This window comes from Loxodonta africana, chromosome 12, assembly GCF_030014295.1.
Source record: "Loxodonta africana isolate mLoxAfr1 chromosome 12, mLoxAfr1.hap2, whole genome shotgun sequence".
NCBI classification, from domain to species: domain Eukaryota; kingdom Metazoa; phylum Chordata; class Mammalia; order Proboscidea; family Elephantidae; genus Loxodonta; species Loxodonta africana.
The window spans coordinates 54,774,286-54,794,142 of NC_087353.1; the positions used below are offsets into that span (position 1 = coordinate 54,774,286).

The 19,857-nt window shown below is 50.2% G+C and overlaps 2 protein-coding genes across 9 annotated transcripts in view; both read right to left on the reverse strand.

Annotated features, from left to right (window-relative positions):
* UNKL (unk like zinc finger) overlaps positions 1 to 13,176 on the reverse strand; it is a 32,749-nt gene extending 19,573 nt beyond the window's left edge. For 6 of the 8 annotated variants that reach the window (XM_064295318.1, XM_064295317.1, XM_010597437.3 and 3 more), the window contains exons 1-4: positions 13,092 to 13,174; positions 12,028 to 12,237; positions 4,053 to 4,229; positions 3,025 to 3,158 (exon numbers count right to left, since the gene is read on the reverse strand). In XM_064295318.1, the coding sequence (XP_064151388.1) occupies positions 3,025 to 3,158; positions 4,053 to 4,229; positions 12,028 to 12,237; positions 13,092 to 13,168 (598 nt within the window). In that variant the 5' untranslated portion in view covers positions 13,169 to 13,174. Of the gene's footprint in view, positions 1 to 3,024; positions 3,159 to 4,052; positions 4,230 to 12,027; positions 12,238 to 13,091 lie in introns of all 8 variants that reach the window. The other 2 variants (XM_064295321.1, XM_023557554.2) reach the window with 2 other exon arrangements.
* A 4,690-nt stretch (positions 13,177 to 17,866) lies between these two features.
* Positions 17,867 to 19,124, reverse strand: LOC100668849 (ubiquinol-cytochrome c reductase complex assembly factor 4). Its single transcript, XM_010597436.3, has 2 exons — positions 18,769 to 19,124; positions 17,867 to 18,684 (listed from the first exon to the last, which is right to left on the reverse strand). The coding sequence occupies exons 1-2, from the start codon at positions 19,107 to 19,109 to the stop codon at positions 18,351 to 18,353; spliced, it is 675 nt and encodes a 224-aa protein (XP_010595738.3). The 5' UTR covers positions 19,110 to 19,124; the 3' UTR covers positions 17,867 to 18,350.
* Positions 19,125 to 19,857: the final 733 nt, after the last annotated feature.

Consider the following 19,857-nt stretch of genomic DNA (forward strand, 5'->3'; position numbering starts at 1 on the left):
GGGGGAAGGGAATGGGGAGCGCCTGCTCACAGGACATGGAGTTTCTCTTTGCAGGGAAGAAAACGTCCTGGAACTAGACACAGTTGGTGATTGCACAGCACTGTGAGTGTGCTAAACACCACTGAACTGTGCGATTAAAGTGGCTAATCTGATGTTATAGACATTTCATCCCAAACCACCACCACCCATAAACCAGTTGCCTCTGAGTCGATTCCAGCTCATGGCAACCCCACGTGTGTCAGAGTAAAAGTACTTCACAGGGTTTTCTTGGCTGCAATCTCGATGGAAGCAGACTGCCAGACCTTTCTTCCATGGTGCTCCTGGGTGGGTTCGAAACACCAAGCTTTTGGTTAGTAGTCGAGCACAACTCGTTTGCACCATCTAGTTGCCCAACAACTGGGGGTACTTAAAGGCAGCAACTAGTGGGAGAGTATGGAAAGGCAGTAACTAGTGGGAGGGTATTTAAAGGCAGTAACTAGTAGCTGTATAACAGCATCTTATTTATACCTGTGGGGTAGAGCGTACAGGGTAAGAAGGAAAAGGCAAGGGCTGGGAGGAAGGGGAGGGGAGTCAACACCCCAAAGTCCCCTGAGAGCTGCCATGGTTTCGTACATTGGAGTCTGGCAGAAAAGAACAGGCACTGCCGACACGCAAGACACAGGTCCAAGTTCAAATGCCAGATGCAGATACTGTCCACCCACAGCAGATTTTATTCACTTATGAAAAGACAAGCAATGTCGACCCACAGCAGGCTTGTGGAGCACAAAGGGACTTGTAGGACAAGAGAGCTGATCTTAAGAAAATAAAAGTCGCCAAGTATTCGCAAATGTCGACTGAGCGTCTCACATGGACAAAAGTCCCATATGAAACACAGGGACCAGTGACTCGGACACAACCGTGACGGAAAGGGGCTGGCAGATGCTTCAGACATGAAAACAAACGCTGGGAAATGTTATGGCTGACCATCTGGAAAAGAAAACGCAAATGGGCAATTATGATGATTAAAGCAGGAAAACAGGTTATCTTAACATATTCAAGTATGAAAGCTCATCATAAAATAAGGCACACATGTTCCACTGTTACAGTAAAAAGCACCTAAAAAACAACCTATGTCCACGAAGTCCTTCAGTGGGTGATGGGCAGGCAAACTGTGGCCCATTCACACAATGGGGGAACATTCAGCCAGCACAAGAGATGAGCCATCAAGCCAGCAAGAGACATGGAGGAGCCTCGAACACACACTGCTAGGTGCAGGCAACCAGTCTGAAAAGGCTACACACTATGATTCCAACTATATAACATATTTGAAAAGGCAAAACTATAGACAGTCAAAAATCAGGGGGCTCCAAGGGTTCAGGAGGAAGGGGGAGGGATGAACAGGTGAAACACAGGGCATTTTTAAGGCAGTGAAACTATTCTGCTGGATACTGTAATGGTAGACACATGACATTATGCATTTGTCAAAACCCACAAGACTGAACACCACAAAGAGGAACCCTAATGTAAACTACAGGCTCTAATTGACAATGATGTATCAGTACAAATTCACCAATTGTAACAATACAAAGTATGAAGCCCAATGTATACTATGTACTCTAGTTAACAACAATGTGTCAATACTGATTTACCAATTGTAACAACACAAAGAGGGAACCCCTCATGTAAGCTTTAGTGAATAACAATGTATCAGTATCAGTTCATCAATGTAACAGATGTACCTCCAGAATACAAAATGCTAATAATAGGAGGAACAGCATTGGGGGAATGGGAACTCTCTGTATTTTCTACTCAATTTTTCTGTAAACCTAAAACTGCCCTAAAAAATATAATCTATTAATTAAATTAAAACAACAAAACAACCTGTATGAAGAACAAAAACACAGAAGCAACAGCCTGGAAGGGCTCTGCAAAGGAGGCCTTTGAAGCAGGTCTCAGAGCCCCTGCTTTTCTCCAAGCACTTGGAAAATATTTTCTTGACACAGGTCAAGGAATGAAAACAAGTGTAAATAAAGTGGACTGTCTGGCACTACACTGCGAGTTAACCAGTACAACCCACAGAGTGACCAGCCCTGCCCTTCTCCATCCTCATGCTCAGCCAGGTGACGGCAACATGCAGATGCTAACCAGGGATATTCCAGAGAGAGGAAGCCCCGACTGGCAGCCAGCTGGGAACCAGAGCACCACCTTAATAGAGGTTGGGGGACCTTCTGAACTGGAAGGCAGGTGGGTGAAAAACAAGAAAGGCAAAGGTCTTGCAGGTATCTTCCTGAACAACAAGCATGACAACGTCAGAGTGAAGCGCTTGTGCTCGGGCACTGGTGAGCACTGCTTCCAGGCGCCGGTACCTGGGAAGCCCTCCTGGGGGTCTCTCCATGGCGCCCCCATACCACAGCGCTCTCGCTCCCTGGCCTGGACCAGCACAAGAGCCCAGCAGGGCTTCATGATACAAGGATTTTCTTTAAAATCCCAGCTGTCACACTCCCAGGGAGCTTGGGAGACACAGTTCCCTTGCCCGTGGCTGGAGGGAGCGGCGGGGGGGTTGGTAGGTCCAGCCCAGGAACTGTTTCAGACCAGCTCCCGGGATCCTAACACCAGGGATCCAAGTGCCAATGGCAAAAACTGTGTGCTGGGACAAGGTGGGGCCGTGGGACACCCCAGGGAGTGGCTGACGGCAAGGACCAGATGCCCCAGGAAAGAGCTGCCTAAGCCATGTGGTCCATTCCCACACACAGGATCAGCCGACCACTGGCACCACCCAGAGGCATCCAGAGTAGAGGGTCAGAGCCACCTTGGGGACCACACACGGCCTGCATTCAAGTCCTGCCCGTCTACCTGCAACCCAAGAGACTGTGTGTAAATGACAGCTCGGAGAGCCTGTTTCCCCATCTGTAAATGGGGATGATGAGGTTTGACACATGAGGTCACTTTTGGAACAGGAATAAACCAAGCTGGTCTGTGGTAAATGACCACGACTATACCCAATCCCGCTATCACCTCGCATGTTCAGCAGCGGTGCAGGGTTACCTTGCCACCGGGGGTCCTCGTCCAGGACCTTCTCGATCATGGCCTGGCTGGCCAGGACCCCAGGCTGCAGATCCGGGAGGCCATCTCCACCACCAAGCTGGCCATTCTGTAGGGCTTCCTGGGCCTGCAGCTCCCTGCAACCAACAACAAACAGTTACGGCTTTGTGACAGGACAGAGCCCTTCAGGACGGCCAGAGCCAGCATGGAAACACTCAGTCCTGCACTTTACAGAGCCCCCATGTGCCACCCACAACGCTGGTCATGCCTGGGTGTCACAGTGGGCATCATGCACACCCTGTCCCACACACATCCGTGGCCAAACTCTGAACACTCAAAGTGACCTCCTCAGACACTACTTCCCATCACTGTACCCTCTGAGGTGCCCACGGGACACAGAAGGAAGAGCTGTGTGGGAAGTGGAAGCTTAATGTTCTCATCAGAAAGAAAACCACTGCTCAGGGGACAATAAACCAAGAACACCAGTTGCCATGGAGTCAGGTCCCACTCCTAGCGACCCCATGTGTGCAGAGTAGAACTGCTCCACAGGGTTTTCAAGGCTGTGACCTTTTGGAAGCAGGTTGTCAGGTCTTTCTTCCAAGGCACCTCTGGGTGGGTTCAAACAGCCAACCTTTCAGTTAGTAGTGGAGAACTTAACCATTGGTGCCACCCAGGGGCTCCTCAGAGAACAGTAAGGGAGCAATAATCTTGTTCGCCCTGGTTCAGATGGTTACCAAGAATGCAGGCCCCACGCTAATAGTCTATAAGCATTAGCTCATGCAATGCCCACAAAGGCCCGTTTTAGAGGTGAGGAGCTAAACGACTTGCCAACGTCACCCAGCCAGCAAGGGGCACGGCTGGGACTCAGACCCAGACATTCTGGCTCTAGAGTCTGTGCTCTTAGCCACCACTCTGTAACTGCCAAGGTTTCTCTGCCTGGCCCACCTGGAGCATGCAGGGTGGTGGACAGGTTCCCTGCCCATCCAGCCATCCACCTGCCCGCCCATAGCACTCGCAGCTGCCACACTCACCGGACATCACACACAGGAGGCCGGAGGTCCAGGGGCCCATGTGCGAAGGCGCAGTGCAGCCCGTTCTTGGTGCAGTGGCCCCGGGCATCTGTCTCGTGGATGCAGGTCCCCGTCTTGTAGTAGCGGAGGTGGTACTTGCGCTCCGTGTCCCCTGTTGTGCGATGCAGGTACGGGCACCTGGGGAACAGAGGGGGCAGGCCCTGCCCAGTCCTCAAGGGCAAAGACACTCCTGATTCCAACGCGCCCACATCTCATGTGGCACCCGGCAGTCATTGGGTCCGCTCCTCTCACCCAGATACCTACTGTGCCCAAGCAGGGGTGGGGGTGGTGAGCGCTGTCAGACAGAGCACCAGCCCGAATGGGCTGTGACCCACAGCCACTGATCCCTCCACTAACCATGGTAGAAGAGTACACGCTGGACCTCCATCCAATCATCCTTCACGCTTTTTAAAATAAACTTCTGATGATCATGTGCAGAGAGGCGGCAGCTGAACCCACTGAGCTGCAAGCTTACTGTGACCTGGCTGATTTTATGTCATGTGAATTTCACCTCAATTTAACAAAAAATTCAAGTGGGGGAAAAGAATTCATGTTGAAAATAAACCTTGGTCCCTAGACTCAGGCAATGTCATTTTTTCTGGCAGCTGCTATCAGATGAGGAGTTGGTGGCCTCTCCCACCCAGCCATTTTGGGGACCCACTGAGGGAGGAAGGGGGCTGCAGGGAGAAGCTGCTACAGGCTGGGAAACACAGGGGGCCTGGACACCACTGGTGCGGATTCTGGCACGTAGGAACAATGATGGGCAGCAAACAGGGCCACTCGGCAGACCCAGCATCACAGGTGTCTCAGTGGCAGTGGCAGGCCACAGAGCAGCCGAGTGCAGGACCCCCCGCAGCTCACATCGCGGAGAGGAAACACCAGCAGATACGGTCCCGGGACTCCAGCATACATGGAATGGGGACTGTGCCAGCTTCAAGGTCAGGACCCCAGGAAAGCATCACAAACACAGATGGAAGAAAAGCCTGGTGATCTACTTTTGAAAATCAACCAATGAAAACCCCATGGAGCGCAACGGTCTGATTTGCAATCAATCATGGGGATGGCACAGACGAGGCAGCATTTCATTCCATCACGTATGGGGGTCACTGAGAGTCAGGGTGACTCAACAGCAGCTAACAATAATGACAACACTCGTAATAGCCACAGACTACAAATTTCCATCAACAGTGAAGCGGATAAATAGTGGTATTGTCACACAATGGAACCCTACACAACATTGACAATGAGCATACTATCACTGTGACCACCAACATGGTTGGATCTTACAAACACGTCGACCAAAAGATGTTCGATGCAAGAGTGCACACCCCATGATTCCACCGATGGGAACTACAGACACAGGACACACTGGCGCAGGGTTTCAGAGACAAGCACAGTGTGTACCTCTAGGGAGGGAGGGGTTGAGGGAGCCACTGGGGGCTCCTGGGGGCTGGTGGCATCCTCCCTTTGTGTGTGGGTGCTAGTTTCATGGCTGGGTTCAATCAAGCTGTACTTTGGATTTTTGCACCATATATTATACCCCTCAGGAGCTCTGGTGGCACAACAGTTAAGCACCCGGGTGCTAACCAAAAGGTCAGCAGTTCAAACCATCATATGTCTCCACAGGAGAAAGAGCTGGCAATCTGCTCCTGTAAAGATTACAGCCTTGGACACCTTATAGGACGCTGTGTGTACAGTAGGTACTCTTGTCACATGGGGTCACTGTGAGCCAAAATCAGCTCAACAGCATCTAACGACACAGTTACATAAGCACAGATGTATATCTGTGCGTACAGCAGGTGTGAACGCAGGTGTGGAGCTGCATACCTGTGCAGTTGTGTGTGGATTCCCCAACAACAACATGCACGCCCAGTACCATGTCAAGGTTTCTAAATACCCTCCCACCAACTTCAGACAGGGTCCTTGAAGGCACATGTTGCTGAGACTGAGAAGAGATCAAGCAAGTATCAGGCTGGTGGTGCCAGGGTGGGGACATGGGAAATCAAAGCCCTCTTCTCTAACACAAATCCACCAAATGTAAGGACCAGCTTCAAGTCAACACCATGCAGTTCTGCTCCATTTCAACTGCACATGTGCACTTCCTCCTCGGACCCTGACATGAAGCTGGGTCAGAGCTCAAGTCCTCTAGACTGCCAGGCCTGCCTAAGATTTCAGACACCAGCCGCAAGCCTGGGGGTTCCTCATAGCACCCTCAGTTCTGATCTGCTGGCTACAAATCTGGGGGCTTCCCACTCCCCCCTAATGATGCCAACTGTACGTTTGGGGGGGCAGGTCAGGTTAGAACGAGGTGAGAATGTTACTAGACAGCACTGCCAATAGTACTAGAACCTTCTGGAACCTCTCAAGAGAGCGTCTTTCCTCTTGTGGATGGATATGGCATCCCCCCTGGTGCCCACGAATCTGTTAAATCACTATTAGGAAACATGAAGGAAGGAAGCCAAATAACTCACTTCCCGAATCCCTTTTCATTTTACAAAAGCAGTTCCAATCTCCAGACACACTTATGGCTACTGTGAGCCAGACATGAGAATTCCACGAGACTCAGGGTGAGGGGTCATCGCCAGAATAGAGTAGCTCCAGCAGTTTCACCTGCAGAATGCACCGTCTGGCCAAGGCAAGGTGGGCATGTGCCTCAGCATGGCCAAAGGGAAGGCAAACTGTCAGGAGCCTTCCAAGACCACGTGTACACTGGCACTCCATGGCAGTAAACCCCTATGAGGCCACTGCCCCTGACTGATGTCCCCTAAAGGTCTCTCAGGCTGGCTGCTTAGCTGCGCTCAAAAGGCCTCACCAAGAGCATCACTTACTGCTTCTCCACTCAAGGCGGGGCACCATTGCCATGGCAACCACAGGGGCTGCTGCGGCCCCCCTTGGCCCTGCACTGGAGCGCTAAGCAGGGTCTCGTGTAGGGCATGTTAAATGGGACGGCATCTGTTTTTTGTTTTTTTTTTCTTTTGGTTTATATCTCCAGGATAGCTGAAAATTATCCTCTTTGTGATGTGGAATTGGATGTGCCAGCCTGGCTCAGCTACAGGACCAAGTGCTTTGGTCAAACAGTTCTCTAGATGTGGCCCCTTTAGATGTGGCTGTGAAAGTGTTTATATGTGATTAACACTGAAATCAGCTGATTCTGAGGAAAGCGGCTCACACTCCGTAATGTGGGTAGGCCTCATCCCATCAGTTGAAGGCCTTAAGAGCAAAGACTGAAGCTTCCCAAAGGAGAAGGATTCTGCCTCGAGACTGTAACACAGACAACCTGCTGGAGTTTCCAGCCTGCTTGGCCTATGGATTTTGGACTTGCCAGCCCCACAATCACCTCAGCCATTTCTAAAAATAAATCTCCTTATATATATATACACACACACACATATACGTATACATACGTATATACACATTTAGGTAGAACCAATATATAAAAAAGTTTCCATTGAGTCAATGCTGCCTCTGTGTGTCAGAGCAGAACTGTGCTCCACAGGGTTTTCAAAGGCTGATTTTGATTTTTCAGAAATAGATCACAAGGATTTTCTTCCAAAGCACCTCTAGGTAGACTGAAACCACCAACCTTTCAGTTAACAATCTGCATTATATATATATTATTAGGACTCCGTGTGTGTGTGCGTGTGCATGCACATGCCCACACTCGTGCATGTGTGTATCTTATTGGTCCTGTTTCTCTGGAGAACCCTAATACATCTTCTCTCTGGCATCTCTCACCTGAAACAAAGGTGGACCCACCAAACTCAATTACACTCAACAAGGGCTTATGAAGATAATTCTAGAAGCTGCACACATGGGGCCTGGCCAGGGGTTCCCAGCCTGGAGTGGGCATCAGCACACCTGGAGGGCTTGCTGAGTCACAGGCATGGGCCCACTCCAGCATTTCCAAGTCAGCTGGTCCGGGCTGGAGCTCAAGGACATGCATCGCCAGCAAGCTCCCAGGTGAGGCTGATGCTGCTGGTCATGGACCGCACTCTGCGAGCCACTCAGCTTAGGGACATTCCAGGATAGCACGAACCCCTCCCACTCTCCAAGGAACGTATGCCTGGGAGGGGGAGATGAAAACACAGCACACGAATAACTGAGGGGCAGCAGGCAGACTGGACAAGGCAGACCGTGTGCTGCAGACCACTGGGGGTGGGCATTTGGAGCCTGGGGGAGAAATCCAAAGGTGTCATGGCACATCTGCCCTCTGCCTTTGAACACTCTGTCAGCCAAGTCCGCCAGCTCAGCTGTGCCCACTGGCCTCCAGCTTTCCAGGGCTACCCCAACCCCCAGCCACCTGCAAGAGAACCTCTCAGTGGATGTCTCAAACACACAGGATACAGACCAACAACCTGAGGCCTCACTTAGATAGAGATGGACGCTCTGAAAAGTTTTCTCTCAAAGTCAACAACCACCACAAATACTGCCCAAGTGGCATCACCTGCTCATCCCATCATCACCCACTGGGACAGGCTGTGGCTCTGATACCCGAGTGCAGGATTGGGGAACTGTTGGGAGGGATGTGCCTGAGAGCATGGTGGATACACCATACCAGGGAGACCCCAGCCAGGGCCAGTAGGGAAGCCAGGCTGGAAGCAGGGTCTCTGGAAAGAGTATTTTGAGGTGTGGTCCACAGGTGTGGGCCAGTGGTCCAGTGCCAGTTCCAGCCAAGAGCATCAGCCTGGCTGCCGATCTTGGGTGGATATTGGAACCTGTACCTGGCACCTGGGGTACAGGCAGCCAGGCAACCCATGGTTCCCTCAGGCTATTGGGCAGCAGGGGAGGTGGGCAGCCAATCCTCACCCGTGCCTGGAAGGGGCATATCCTCCCTGACCAAGGGGGGCACTTTCTATGCCAGGAGGGGGGCTCATGGAGGATGGGGTGATGGGGGAGCTGGCTGCCGAGGAAAGGGGTAACCCCTGTGGGGATGCCCACCAAGAAGTAACAGCGGGGGTGTCACAGGGAGGGGTAGATAACAAGAAAGGGGATGCCACATGCTCAGGAAAGCAAGGACAGCAGGGGTGCCCATGGGGAGGTTGACCATGGAGGGGCCCACTGCGAGGTGACAGAGGGTATGCCCAAAGGGGGAGTGAGGGGATGTAGTGTGGGGTGGGGAGGGGTGTCCTCCTGCTCAGGAAAGCCTGTGACTGGGGTGACCATGGGGTGATTGACCGTCAAGGAGAGGTACCCACTCACCCCCTTCCTGTCCCATAGCACCTCCGGCCTGTGCCAAAAACAACGTTCCTGGCTCATTTCCCCTGAACCTGGCTGAACGATCTTGCTCTTTGATACACATTCATGTTTTAAAATAACAGGTGGGTAATACATGTGCCCCAAATTGGAATTTCAAAACCAAATGAGGGGACATCTAAGTCAACTGGCATAATAAAATCTATTAAGAAAACATTCTGCATCCAACTTTGGAGAGTGGCGTTTGGGGTCCTAAACGCTAGCAAGCTGCCATCTAAGATGCATCAATTGGTCTCAACCCACCTGGATCAAAGGAGAATGAAGAACACCAAGGACACAAGGTAATTACGAGCCCAAGAAACAGAAAGGGCCACACAGACAACCAATGACTGCCCTGACAGGAAACGCAAGAGAGAACCCCTGAGGGAGCAGGAGAGCAGTGGGATGCAGACACCAAATTCTCATAAAAAGACCAGACTTAACGGTCTGACTGAGACTAGAGGAACACTGGTGGTCATGGCCCCCAGACCTTCTGTTGCCCCAGGACAGGAACCATTCCCAAAGTCAATTCTTCAGACAAGGATTGGACTGGACAATGGGTTGGAGAGGGATGCTGGTGAGGAGCGAACTTCTTGGATCAGGTGGACACTTGAAACTATGTTGGCATCTCCTCCCTGGAGGGGAGATGAGAAGGTAGAGGGTGTAGAAGTTGGCGAAACAGACACAAAAAGAGAGAGTGGAGGGAGGGAGCAAGCTGTCTCATTATGGGGTGAGCAACTGGGAGTATGTAGCAAGGTGTATATAAGCTTTTGTGTGAGAGACTGACTTGATTTGTAAACTTTCACTTAAAAAAAAAAATAAAGCACAATAAAAATTAAAAAAAAAAGGGGGGGGATGAACTGAAATAAAAGGTAAGTCCTCCTCCTTGCTCTGAAAAGTAGAATCTATTTATGAATTACACAGCAATGCTGCATGACCCAGAATAAGTAATGCAACAGGACAAATTTGGGGCCATTACATTTGTGGGGCAAAGGGAAAGTCCTTCTCCCTCTTCAGTGGAATGAGCGTTAATGTACTCAGGAGAGATTCCTGGGGAGAGGTCTGGCCTGTCACAGTCATTACATGTCCTCAGTAAAAGTTAAGACCCATGACCTTCTCACAACATGCCAATGCACACAGGCTGCATCCAAAACAGAACATGTCACACAGCACTGGGGACCCATTGACCATGTTTCTCAACGACGGACCCACGTGCCATTCAGAGTGTATTTCTATTATTGAGGTTAATATTTAGTAATAAACTCACTCCACATAATGACCTCAAAAGAGTACCCCTGGGTAGGGGGCTGCGGCAGTGCCTGCAAAGCACCGCCAAGACGCTAGAAACTGGACATGGGTGCCCTGTTGAGGGAGGCTGATCCAAAAACAGGACACCCAGCTATTACAAGACGCTTTCCTCTCTGCATGAAAACATTACCATTAGTTCCCACACTCAACGCTAGAACGGGACCAGGCAAGTCAGGTCACTGGCCTTGGCATTGCTGCGACCCAAATCCTTGAACCAGGGCTGGGCAGCGGAGTCCCCACTGGGCGACTCAGGACCCAAGATGCAGAGAGAGACTGGCTCAACTAAGGGACAGTGGGATTTTAGGGACCTGAGTCCAGGCTTCAACCACACAAACATATTTCTTCTAAAGACTCCTATATGTAGAGCATCAGCTCAAGAAGCAACTAAGCATGTAATCAAAAATATCACTTATAAAATTGCATAGAAGTCCCACACCATCTTAATCAAAAACACTTCCATTTCAGAAGCAGGGCTGGCTACTTGATTTCAAGGTTAGGATCCAAAATGCCTTAACCAACAACACTATCCCTCCAGTACTCAATTAAAAGACTTTCAGTAGGTGTTTAAAGTTTATAAAACAATCGCCATGATCAGAAGTTCACTCCCTGAATGTAGAGTGGTGATGGCTGCACAACATGGTGATGCCACTGAACTGCACAGTGTGAAAAGCTCTTCACAGAACACACATTTGGAGAAGCAGCTCCCCCACCCGCCCAGCCCCACATGGGATCAGGGTATTAGCCATCAAGAGCCCAGCCGATGATGGAAAAATTCGAGAACAGTTGATGGCCATGGTTGAACATTATGAACATGTTTAATGTCACTGAACTCTACTTGTGAAGACTGATGAAATTGCAGATATTCTGTACCTATATATTTATGTTAAAAATAAAATTTAAAAAGGCCCCACCCAATCCAGCTATTGATCCTAACAGAAGCTGAGCAAACTGTTATTTTAGAAGCTCATGGGCCAGGAAGGAAGCACCCTCCCCCTGCTTGAACATCTCATAAGAAAAAAAGTAAAACTTCCCACTACCAATTTCCGCCCATTATGTGAATATACAATCTTCCTTTATTTTCTGTTTTCCCATTCTACAAACTTCAAAATAAAGACATTTGTTCACAGCACCACTAGGAAGTTTGTAAAGAAAAAAAAATCCTAACTCAAGCCTTGGTTTCTTAAACTCTAAATCTGCAGATAAAACAACTTTCTTTACTATCAACCTTTTTTAAAAATTAAAATTTTAAATAGTAAGAAAGGAAAGATTCCAGGTGCACCTGGAGGTGGAGCGAACAAGTGTTCCTATAAGCCCGTTGATGGGGCCACGGGCACGGCGGGCAATGTCACACCTGGCAGCGCTGGCCCCCGGCCTCCGGCCTCTGTCAGGCACTTACTCGTCGCCGTCGGGGCACACACCAGTGGCCTCGTCATACTTGGGGCAATACACGTCGGGACTGTAGTTGAAGGTGCCGTCGCGCCTGCGGAGTGGTCTGCGCCGACGCTGATTTAGGAAATGCCAATGGAAACAGGTAAATGGCCTGTGCTGGGCGCACTTGTGCTGCAAAAACAGGGTGCACTGCTCTGTCCTAAACTCCTTTAGATACCTAAAAAGACAAACAGCGTTGCCGGTCCGGCAGGCGGCGCCCCCCCCCCCCCGCCCCGGGGAGCCCAGACGCGACCCCCGACCCAGCCCCGACCTCTGAACTCACTCAGGCTTGGCTTCCCAGGTCCTAGGCCCGGTACCCGGTATCCCCATCCCAAGTGCGGCACCCTAGGCCCTAGGCTTACCCCAGGCGCGCCCCTGCCCCCCAGCCCAGGTGCTATCCCACCCCAGGCGGCGGCAGCCCAAGTCCAGATGGCCTCCCCTATCCCAACCTGAGGCGCGGATCCCAGAGCCCTGAACCCAAGCGCAGACCTCTGACCCCAGGCGGCGGCAGCCCGAGTCCAGATGGCCGCCCCTTCCCCTCAATTCCAAGCACGTTTTCTGTCCCCCAGGCCCAGGTGCCACCCCCAAACCCAGGCGCGGATCCCAGATCCCCAACTCCAGGCACCGCCCCCGACCTCAGGCAGCGGCACAATGAGTCCAGATGGCGACCCCCATCCCCGACTCCGGGTGCCACCCCGACCCCAGGCGCGGTCCCCTGACCCCGAGCGGCGGCAGCCGGAGTCCAGATGGCCACCCCTTCCCCCCAATCTCAAGCGCGTTCCCTGTCCCCCAACCCCGGGTACCGCCCCCGACCTCGGGCGGCCGCAGCACAAATGCCGATGGCTGCCTCCACCCCCACACCGCCCCCGCCCCCGCCCCCGACCTGAAGCTGGAGGTGGGAGGCGGGGGGGCGGGGGGCGGGGGGGCGGGGAGCGCGGGCGCAGGCCGCACCGGCCGACGACAGGCCGCAAGCTGAGGGGCCGAGTCGCCAGCCTCCCGCCGTTCCGGACGTACTGGCGCCGCCGCGCTGACCTGTAGTGGGTCGGTTTCTCTGTCTGCGGGGGGGACCCGTTCAGCGCCGCAGCTGCCGCTTTCGAAACCGACGGCATTTTCTGGCAAAAACAATGCAGTGCGCATGCGCCGCGCGGGCCCGCCCCCGCCCCTCCGGTTCTCCCCCCGCGCGGAACCCACCCGCTCCCCCCGCCCACCGACCCACGCCCCCGCCACGCCCCCAGACCTGCCGAGCCCGCGCGCACAGCTTCCCGGTCACACCGGCTACGCACGCCCCCGACACGGCAGCACCGCCTCTCCCAAGCCCACTGCCAATCTCACCCTCTTACCCACCACAGTCCCTTCCCCGACCATCGCTATCGCCCCCACCTTCCTGCCCTACGCATTCTGCAATTTCGGACACCCACCCAGAGCACAGGCCACGCGCGTTCGCAGCCCCCACACCCACTGATGTCCTAGGTACTGGGGCCACAAAGATGGAATCCAACTGCTTAGGGCCAGTAAGTGGGGGGCCAGGAGAGGGGAATGGGGCGTGACTGCAAATAGGTGTGGGTTTCTTTTAGGGGGTGGGGAAATGTTCCAAAATGAGATGGTGGTGATGGTTATACAACTCTGTGAACGTGCTTTTACTTTATTTTTTTGAATAGTACACTTTAATGGGCGAATTGAATAGTATGTGAATTATATGTTAATAAAGCTGTTTAAAAAAAAAATGAATCCAAGAGGCTGAGTTGAGGGGGAGACACAGACACCACAGTCACCAACAGGGTGACAATCACGTGCATGGGGCAGGGATGTACCAAGGGTGGGAACTATGAGAAGCAGGCAATCACGCCACTGGACAGCCCTCACACACATGGCCCCACTGTAGGCAGGCCCTGGAGGAGGAGGAGGAGAGTGTATGTCAGGGGGCACCCAGGGCTAGAGTACATTATCTTGTAAGTGTGTGTCATAAGAGACATTTTAAAAATCAGATTGAAAGATTTATGTTCAAAGATAGTTGCCACAGAGTTAGGTTGCAAAAAGTTTAGACTAACAATCCATGGAAGTAGCAGTTAAGAAATCAAACAGCTTTTTGCACTGGGCAAATCTGCTGCAAAAAGATCTCTTTAGAGTGTTAAAAAGCAAAGATGTCACTTTCAGGACTAAGATACACCTGACCCAAGCCATGGTGTTTCCAATTGCTTCATACGCATACAAACATTGGAAAATAAATAAGACCAAAGAATTGATGCCTTTGAATTATGAGGTTGGTAAAGAATATTGAATATACCATGGACTGCCAGAACGAACAAATCTGTCTTAGAAGAAGTATAGCCAGAATGTCCTTAGAAGTGGGGATGTCGAGACTTCATCTCACGTACTTTGAACATGTTATCAGGAGGGACCAGTCCTTGCAGAAGGACATCATGCTTGGTAAAGTAGAGGGTCAGTGAAAAAGAGGAAGACCATCAAGGAGATGGATTGACACAGTGGCTGCAACAAGGGGCTCAAACACAGCAACAATGGTGAGAATGGCACTGGATTGGGCAGTGTTCCTTTGTGTTGTACATGGGGTCGCTGAGTCAGAACCACCTCAACGGCACTTAACAACAACAGTCTAGTAGTCAGAAAATATTTAAATTACTAATGCTATACCATGGCTTTAGAAACCTTGGTGGCGTAGTGATTAAGTACTATAGCTACTAACCAAAAGGTTGGCAGTTTGAATTCATCAGGTGCTCCTTGGAAACTCTAAGGGGCGGTTTTACTGTCCTATAGGGTCGCTATGAGTTGGAATTGACTTGACAGCAATGGGTTTGGGTTTTTTGTTGTTTTTTTTTTGTTTATGCCATGGTTCAATAACCATGTGTCCTAAGAATTTTTAGTGACTCACAAAATGCCATTTAGCTTAAAAACAAAACAAGAACCAACAAGATAAATTTAAAAAGAAAAACAAAGCAAGATATAAAGTTTCCATATTTGTTCCCAATTATGTAATTTTTTTTAATGCAAAGAATACAGTAAAATAGCAAAAACTATTACTAGCTGGTAGGACAAAAGACTTACTCATATCTTCACATTTCAAACTATGACCTCTACAAACATTACGTTAAAATCTTGAAATTAAAAGGATAAAATCAAGAAAGAACGTGGTATTTTCAGAGATCAAGCAGGAGGATGGATTGGGGAGGGGAACAGGGCTCGTGAATTCTTTGGAAGAGAAATAAACAGATCTTGAAAACTGACAGGATGTCAGGAATAAGAAAGAAAGGTCTAACTGGGGTCTCAAGCTCAGAGCACTGGGTGGATAGTAATGAGATTAAGTGAGATATGGAACAAAGGAGAAGAAACAGACTGGGAGAGGTGAATTTCAATTTGGAAGGCATTCATGGAACCTGTGGGCCAGTCCAGTATTTGTGTCCAGGGGAAGCTGGGAGCTCAAGATGAAGGGATTTGGGGTTCTCTTATAGAGGTGGGAGTGAAGATGCCCTGTTTATTCTCACCCACTGGGTATCTTTCCTGAAGTCAAAAAGAACTGTGATACGTTATACGGATGTATAAGGTCATTTTTGTGCTTTTGAAGAAAGTTCTTAAAAGGCTGGGGTAGTGCTCAGACTTATATAACACCAGGGTTTTCATTGTGAACCTAGAAGTGTTTTTTCTTTTGGGGGGAAATGCATAGCACCACCAGTATTCTAAGACTGCTCATCAGTTTAGAAGTGACCATTTAGTTAGCTTCCTTTTCTTTAAAAAGATTCTCTCCCAATCTCTTTTCTTTTCTAACAATTTCCTCCTCCTTCTGCCCAACAGGAAACCCTGGTGGTGTAGTGGTTAAGTGCTACAGCTGCTAACCAAAAGGTCTGCAGTTTGAATCCGCCAGGCACTCCTTGAAAACTCTATGGGGCAGTTCTACTCTGTCCTACAGAGTTGCTATGAGTCGGGATCGACTTGACGGCAGCGGGTTTTGGGTTTCTGCCCAACAATTTATCATTTTAATAATCTCTGCAACAGCTTCCGTTCCAGCATGCTTACACTGGTCCCCGAAAGTGCTAACTGAGCACTCACATGAAAAAATCAATGTGCAAAGTAGCTAGGGAAATAGAAAATCTACAGGCCCATTGGGGAAATAAGGCAGCAGACTACAAAAACGGCTAACTAATGAAAGGACTGAAAAGTCCAGGTGTAGACAGGTCTGCCCTCTGTTGCCAGCTGGCCTTGAGTTCTCTTTTTGCTGAGTTGCTGTGACAATGAAGCTTATCCATGTCTCTGGGGTGAAGTAATAAATTGGAAAAGCCCTCAGAGACCTACCCTGGAGGCACTCAGGGTCTGTTGCATGTGGTGTGATGTCTCATCAAAAACAATGTTACTCACCCACTTGTGCTTCTCTAAAAATTGAGTATTTATATATGCATGGAAAAATTCAGGAAATGAAAGCAATGAAGCATTTAGTGGTTACCTCTTGGAGCTCTGGTGGCACAGTAGTTAAGAGCTGGGCTGCTAATCGAAAGGTTGGCAGTTCAATTCCACCAGCTACTCCTTGGAAACTCTGTGGGGCAGTTCTACTCTGTCCTATAGGGTCGCTATAAGTCAGAATCAACTCAACGGCAACAGGGTTTTCTTGGTGGTAGGATTATTGCTGTTTCTTATTCTCTTCCTCTTGCTTATTTTAGTGTCTAGATTTCCCAGATAAAATATATATTACTTTTATAATAGGATAGTAACTTTCAGTTCAAACAGAAATTCTTCCCATTCATTCTGCTTTGTTCCCCTGCAGAAGCTAGTGAGAGTAAAGCAGGGGCTTGGGTTTGAATGACTGCTGCTCAAACCAGATGGTCCACAACCAGTCACAACCACTCCAAGTCTGAGATAAAAGTCTTAACTCTTTGATCCTGCTGGAACTATACTCCCTGAGCTGAGATGGTCAATCTTCCCAAACCTTGGTTTCTCCACCTTTAAAAAAAAATGAACATGCTTCCACTGGCCCACCTCCTTCACACAAATAATTTTATGGATGTGCAGGAAACATGGAAAGCACTTCAGCACAAAAGCATTAGGAGAAGTTAGTACAGGTAGTCCCTGATAACGATGGGATTCTGCAACTGTTTTAAGCTGGTTCTGATGTAAGCTAAATACCTCTTTTTTTAGTCTTCATTATTATCACCTTTTATCATCAGTATCCTTATAAATCTAACCTTTGAACATCTGAGAATAATAACATCACCAATTACATGCTGCAACATTGTATGCAGTGCATGTTACTGACTATAAGAAGTACCAAAAAATAAAAATGAAAAAGACGGCCTTATGTGTGGCTCATTATAAGTTGGAGACTACCTGTATATTACCATACCATCTGCCCTGGTGAAGCCTCCAATTAACTTCAGCACCACAGATACACTAAGACAAACCTTCCACTGGGAGGCTAAGTGTGTAATAATATCCCTTATGCATCTTGCATTTCAGAATCAAGCTGATTTTTCTAATAACTACTCACTTGAGAAAGAAGTCAATTTAGGTAACACAAAATAGTGTCCATAATTTGTCAAAAGAATTGACTAACTGGTTTATTCTACTCAGAAAAGTGTTGCCTTGCTAAAAATAAAGTTTTGCAGAAAGCTGAGAAAATTTGTCATTTCTGGCATCATCAGATAGTGCATTCCACAATTTACATTTCTGTTTCTTTTCTCAGTTCCTACACTAGGGGAAAAAAAAAAAGACATAGAAAAACATGGCTGTTGGCCTGCTAACCTGCTCTCCTTGCCCTCCGTTTTGTAATAAAGTGCAAGAAAAAGAAAGAAAAGGAATTGTCTTGATTTCATGCCACCAAATTTATTTTCAATTTGTTAAGTGTGTAAAAGATCAATAGATGTTATTTACACACACCTTAGTATGTTATGAGCTCAAAAATGTAACACTTCCGCCGGTTACTGTGACTCAGAAGCCAGATGACCTGAAAAGTAACACTGCATTACAAGTGTCTTTAGGGACATGTTTCACAGAAGACATCGCAAATCTAACACCACACACTGGAAACAAAACCTTTCCTCTGCGTCTGAAACGTCTCTTGGACTGATTTACTAGGCATCAAGTACTAGGCAAGGCACAGGTTTCCATCTGCTGAGACTACCCTGCCTTCAGTGCGCCATTCATCAAGCCCTTCAGTGCTGGGGACGGACGCATACCCAGGGCAGAAAAGGTCAAACGCGACATCAAAGCCGAAGGACAGTGCCTGCTGCCTTCCCGGAAGCCCCAGGGGGCACTCCGTTAAGTTCTCTCCCAGTTGCCAGTAACAGGCTCCTAGGAGCGATCACTGGGCTCTGTCTCTTCTCCCAGCACACCAGTCGAACACTCGTCCGAGCTGCTCTCCTGCCTCAGAAAACACCAGACGAACAGAGCGAGGAAGGAGATACTCAGGGGCAGCACTTTCCACCAAGCCCGCTGCTGTACCCTTCCCAGGGAATGCTCTACCGTCCAGCGGGGCGGGTTGGCTTTGCTGGAGGAAAACTGGATAGGCCGGTTAAAGTCGTCCTCTTCCTCCCCCTTGGCCACCGGCTGGGCCCGTGCCCGGCCACTGGACGGCGGGTGCGGGCTTTGGGAAACCCAGCGCACAAACCTCAGCGCCCGGGCGACCCTGGAAGAGAGAGAGCAGTGAGCGCTCCGCCAGTCCTCCCACCGGCTCCCGCCCTTGGCCCCGCCGAAACCGCGCAGAGCTTACCCAGGCGCCGGCTCAAACACTACACAGCTCATCGCGACCTCGACTCCGCGCTTCGCGACTTCCGTCGCGCGAAACCGGAAACCTGACGTCGCTTCAGGCTTCCACTCACGACCGCAAAACGTGGGCCCAGTCGCGCACAGGAAATGACATAAACCTTTCAGATCTCTCTTCCGCCGCAGGCCCCATCTCCGGGGATCCGCGAGTGTATGCCGGGAAATGTAGTTCCCGGTTCGGCCCGAAGCGGAACTGTCTCGCCGGGTCCTCGGGCAGCGACGCGGGGCCAGGCTGGAGGGAGGGGGCAGAGGAGGGATGAGCTCGCCTCGGGGAGGTTCTGGTTCCATCACGCGGACCCCGCCCGAACATCCCTGCCCTCCCCGCCTCCGGGGCGTCAGGGGCTGATGTTTGGAGGAAGTTTTGCAATGGCGGAGACCCAGGCCTTACTCCCACGCAGCATTCCGTGAGAGCCGGCGGGTGGGCCTATGTGAACCCTCTGCCCTCGCCAGGCCAAAGGGAAGGACCCACCTCCGCTCGCCACACAGGCGCAGTCAAGGAGCGTCCGAAGCGCTGGGGACCACCTGAGCTTGAGGCTCACCCCCAGCAACTCGCAAGCCCCCGTCCTCTTGTGTAACCCCAGGGATGCAGGCAATCCTGTACAACAACGAACACTGATCCCTCCCTTCGTCATGTGTGACCTGGTGGTCTGGGACAAGCACCTTTCCAAGCCCCGGCTTCCACCTCTCTCCAGGAGAGGAGATAGAATCTGCTCGCGGACCCCACGGGGACATCTGGTGACAAAACCAGATCACTGTGACCCTAATAGCTCACAACACATTTTCACCTTTTCAAGATGGGCAACTGAGAGCTTGACACAACTAAGGCCATAATGATACTCTAAGTAATGTGTAAGGTTTTTTGAACTGTAGCAGCTGTACTGGTCTCTTCCCAAAGAAGTGCAGGGCCTTCTTCGCTCTTGCGGCCTTGGTCTCCCTCCTCTTTTTTTGTTCTCTTGGGAAATGGCCTTCAGCCTGCAAGACTAGGAAGGCTCCCTGGCCCTTTTGGTCTGCAGCTTTCTTTCTTGCTCCTTATCTC

Bases quoted from the DNA above. Each gene is read 5' to 3' on its own strand.
- LOC100668849 (XM_010597436.3), bottom strand. From the start codon at position 19,109: ATGGAACCAGAACCTCCCCGAGGCGAGCTCATCCCTCCTCTGCCCCCT. The intron at 18,685-18,768 runs GTAAGCTCTGCG...TCTCTCTTCCAG, and splicing joins GTGTTTGAGCCGGCGCCTGG to GGTCGCCCGGGCGCTGAGGT.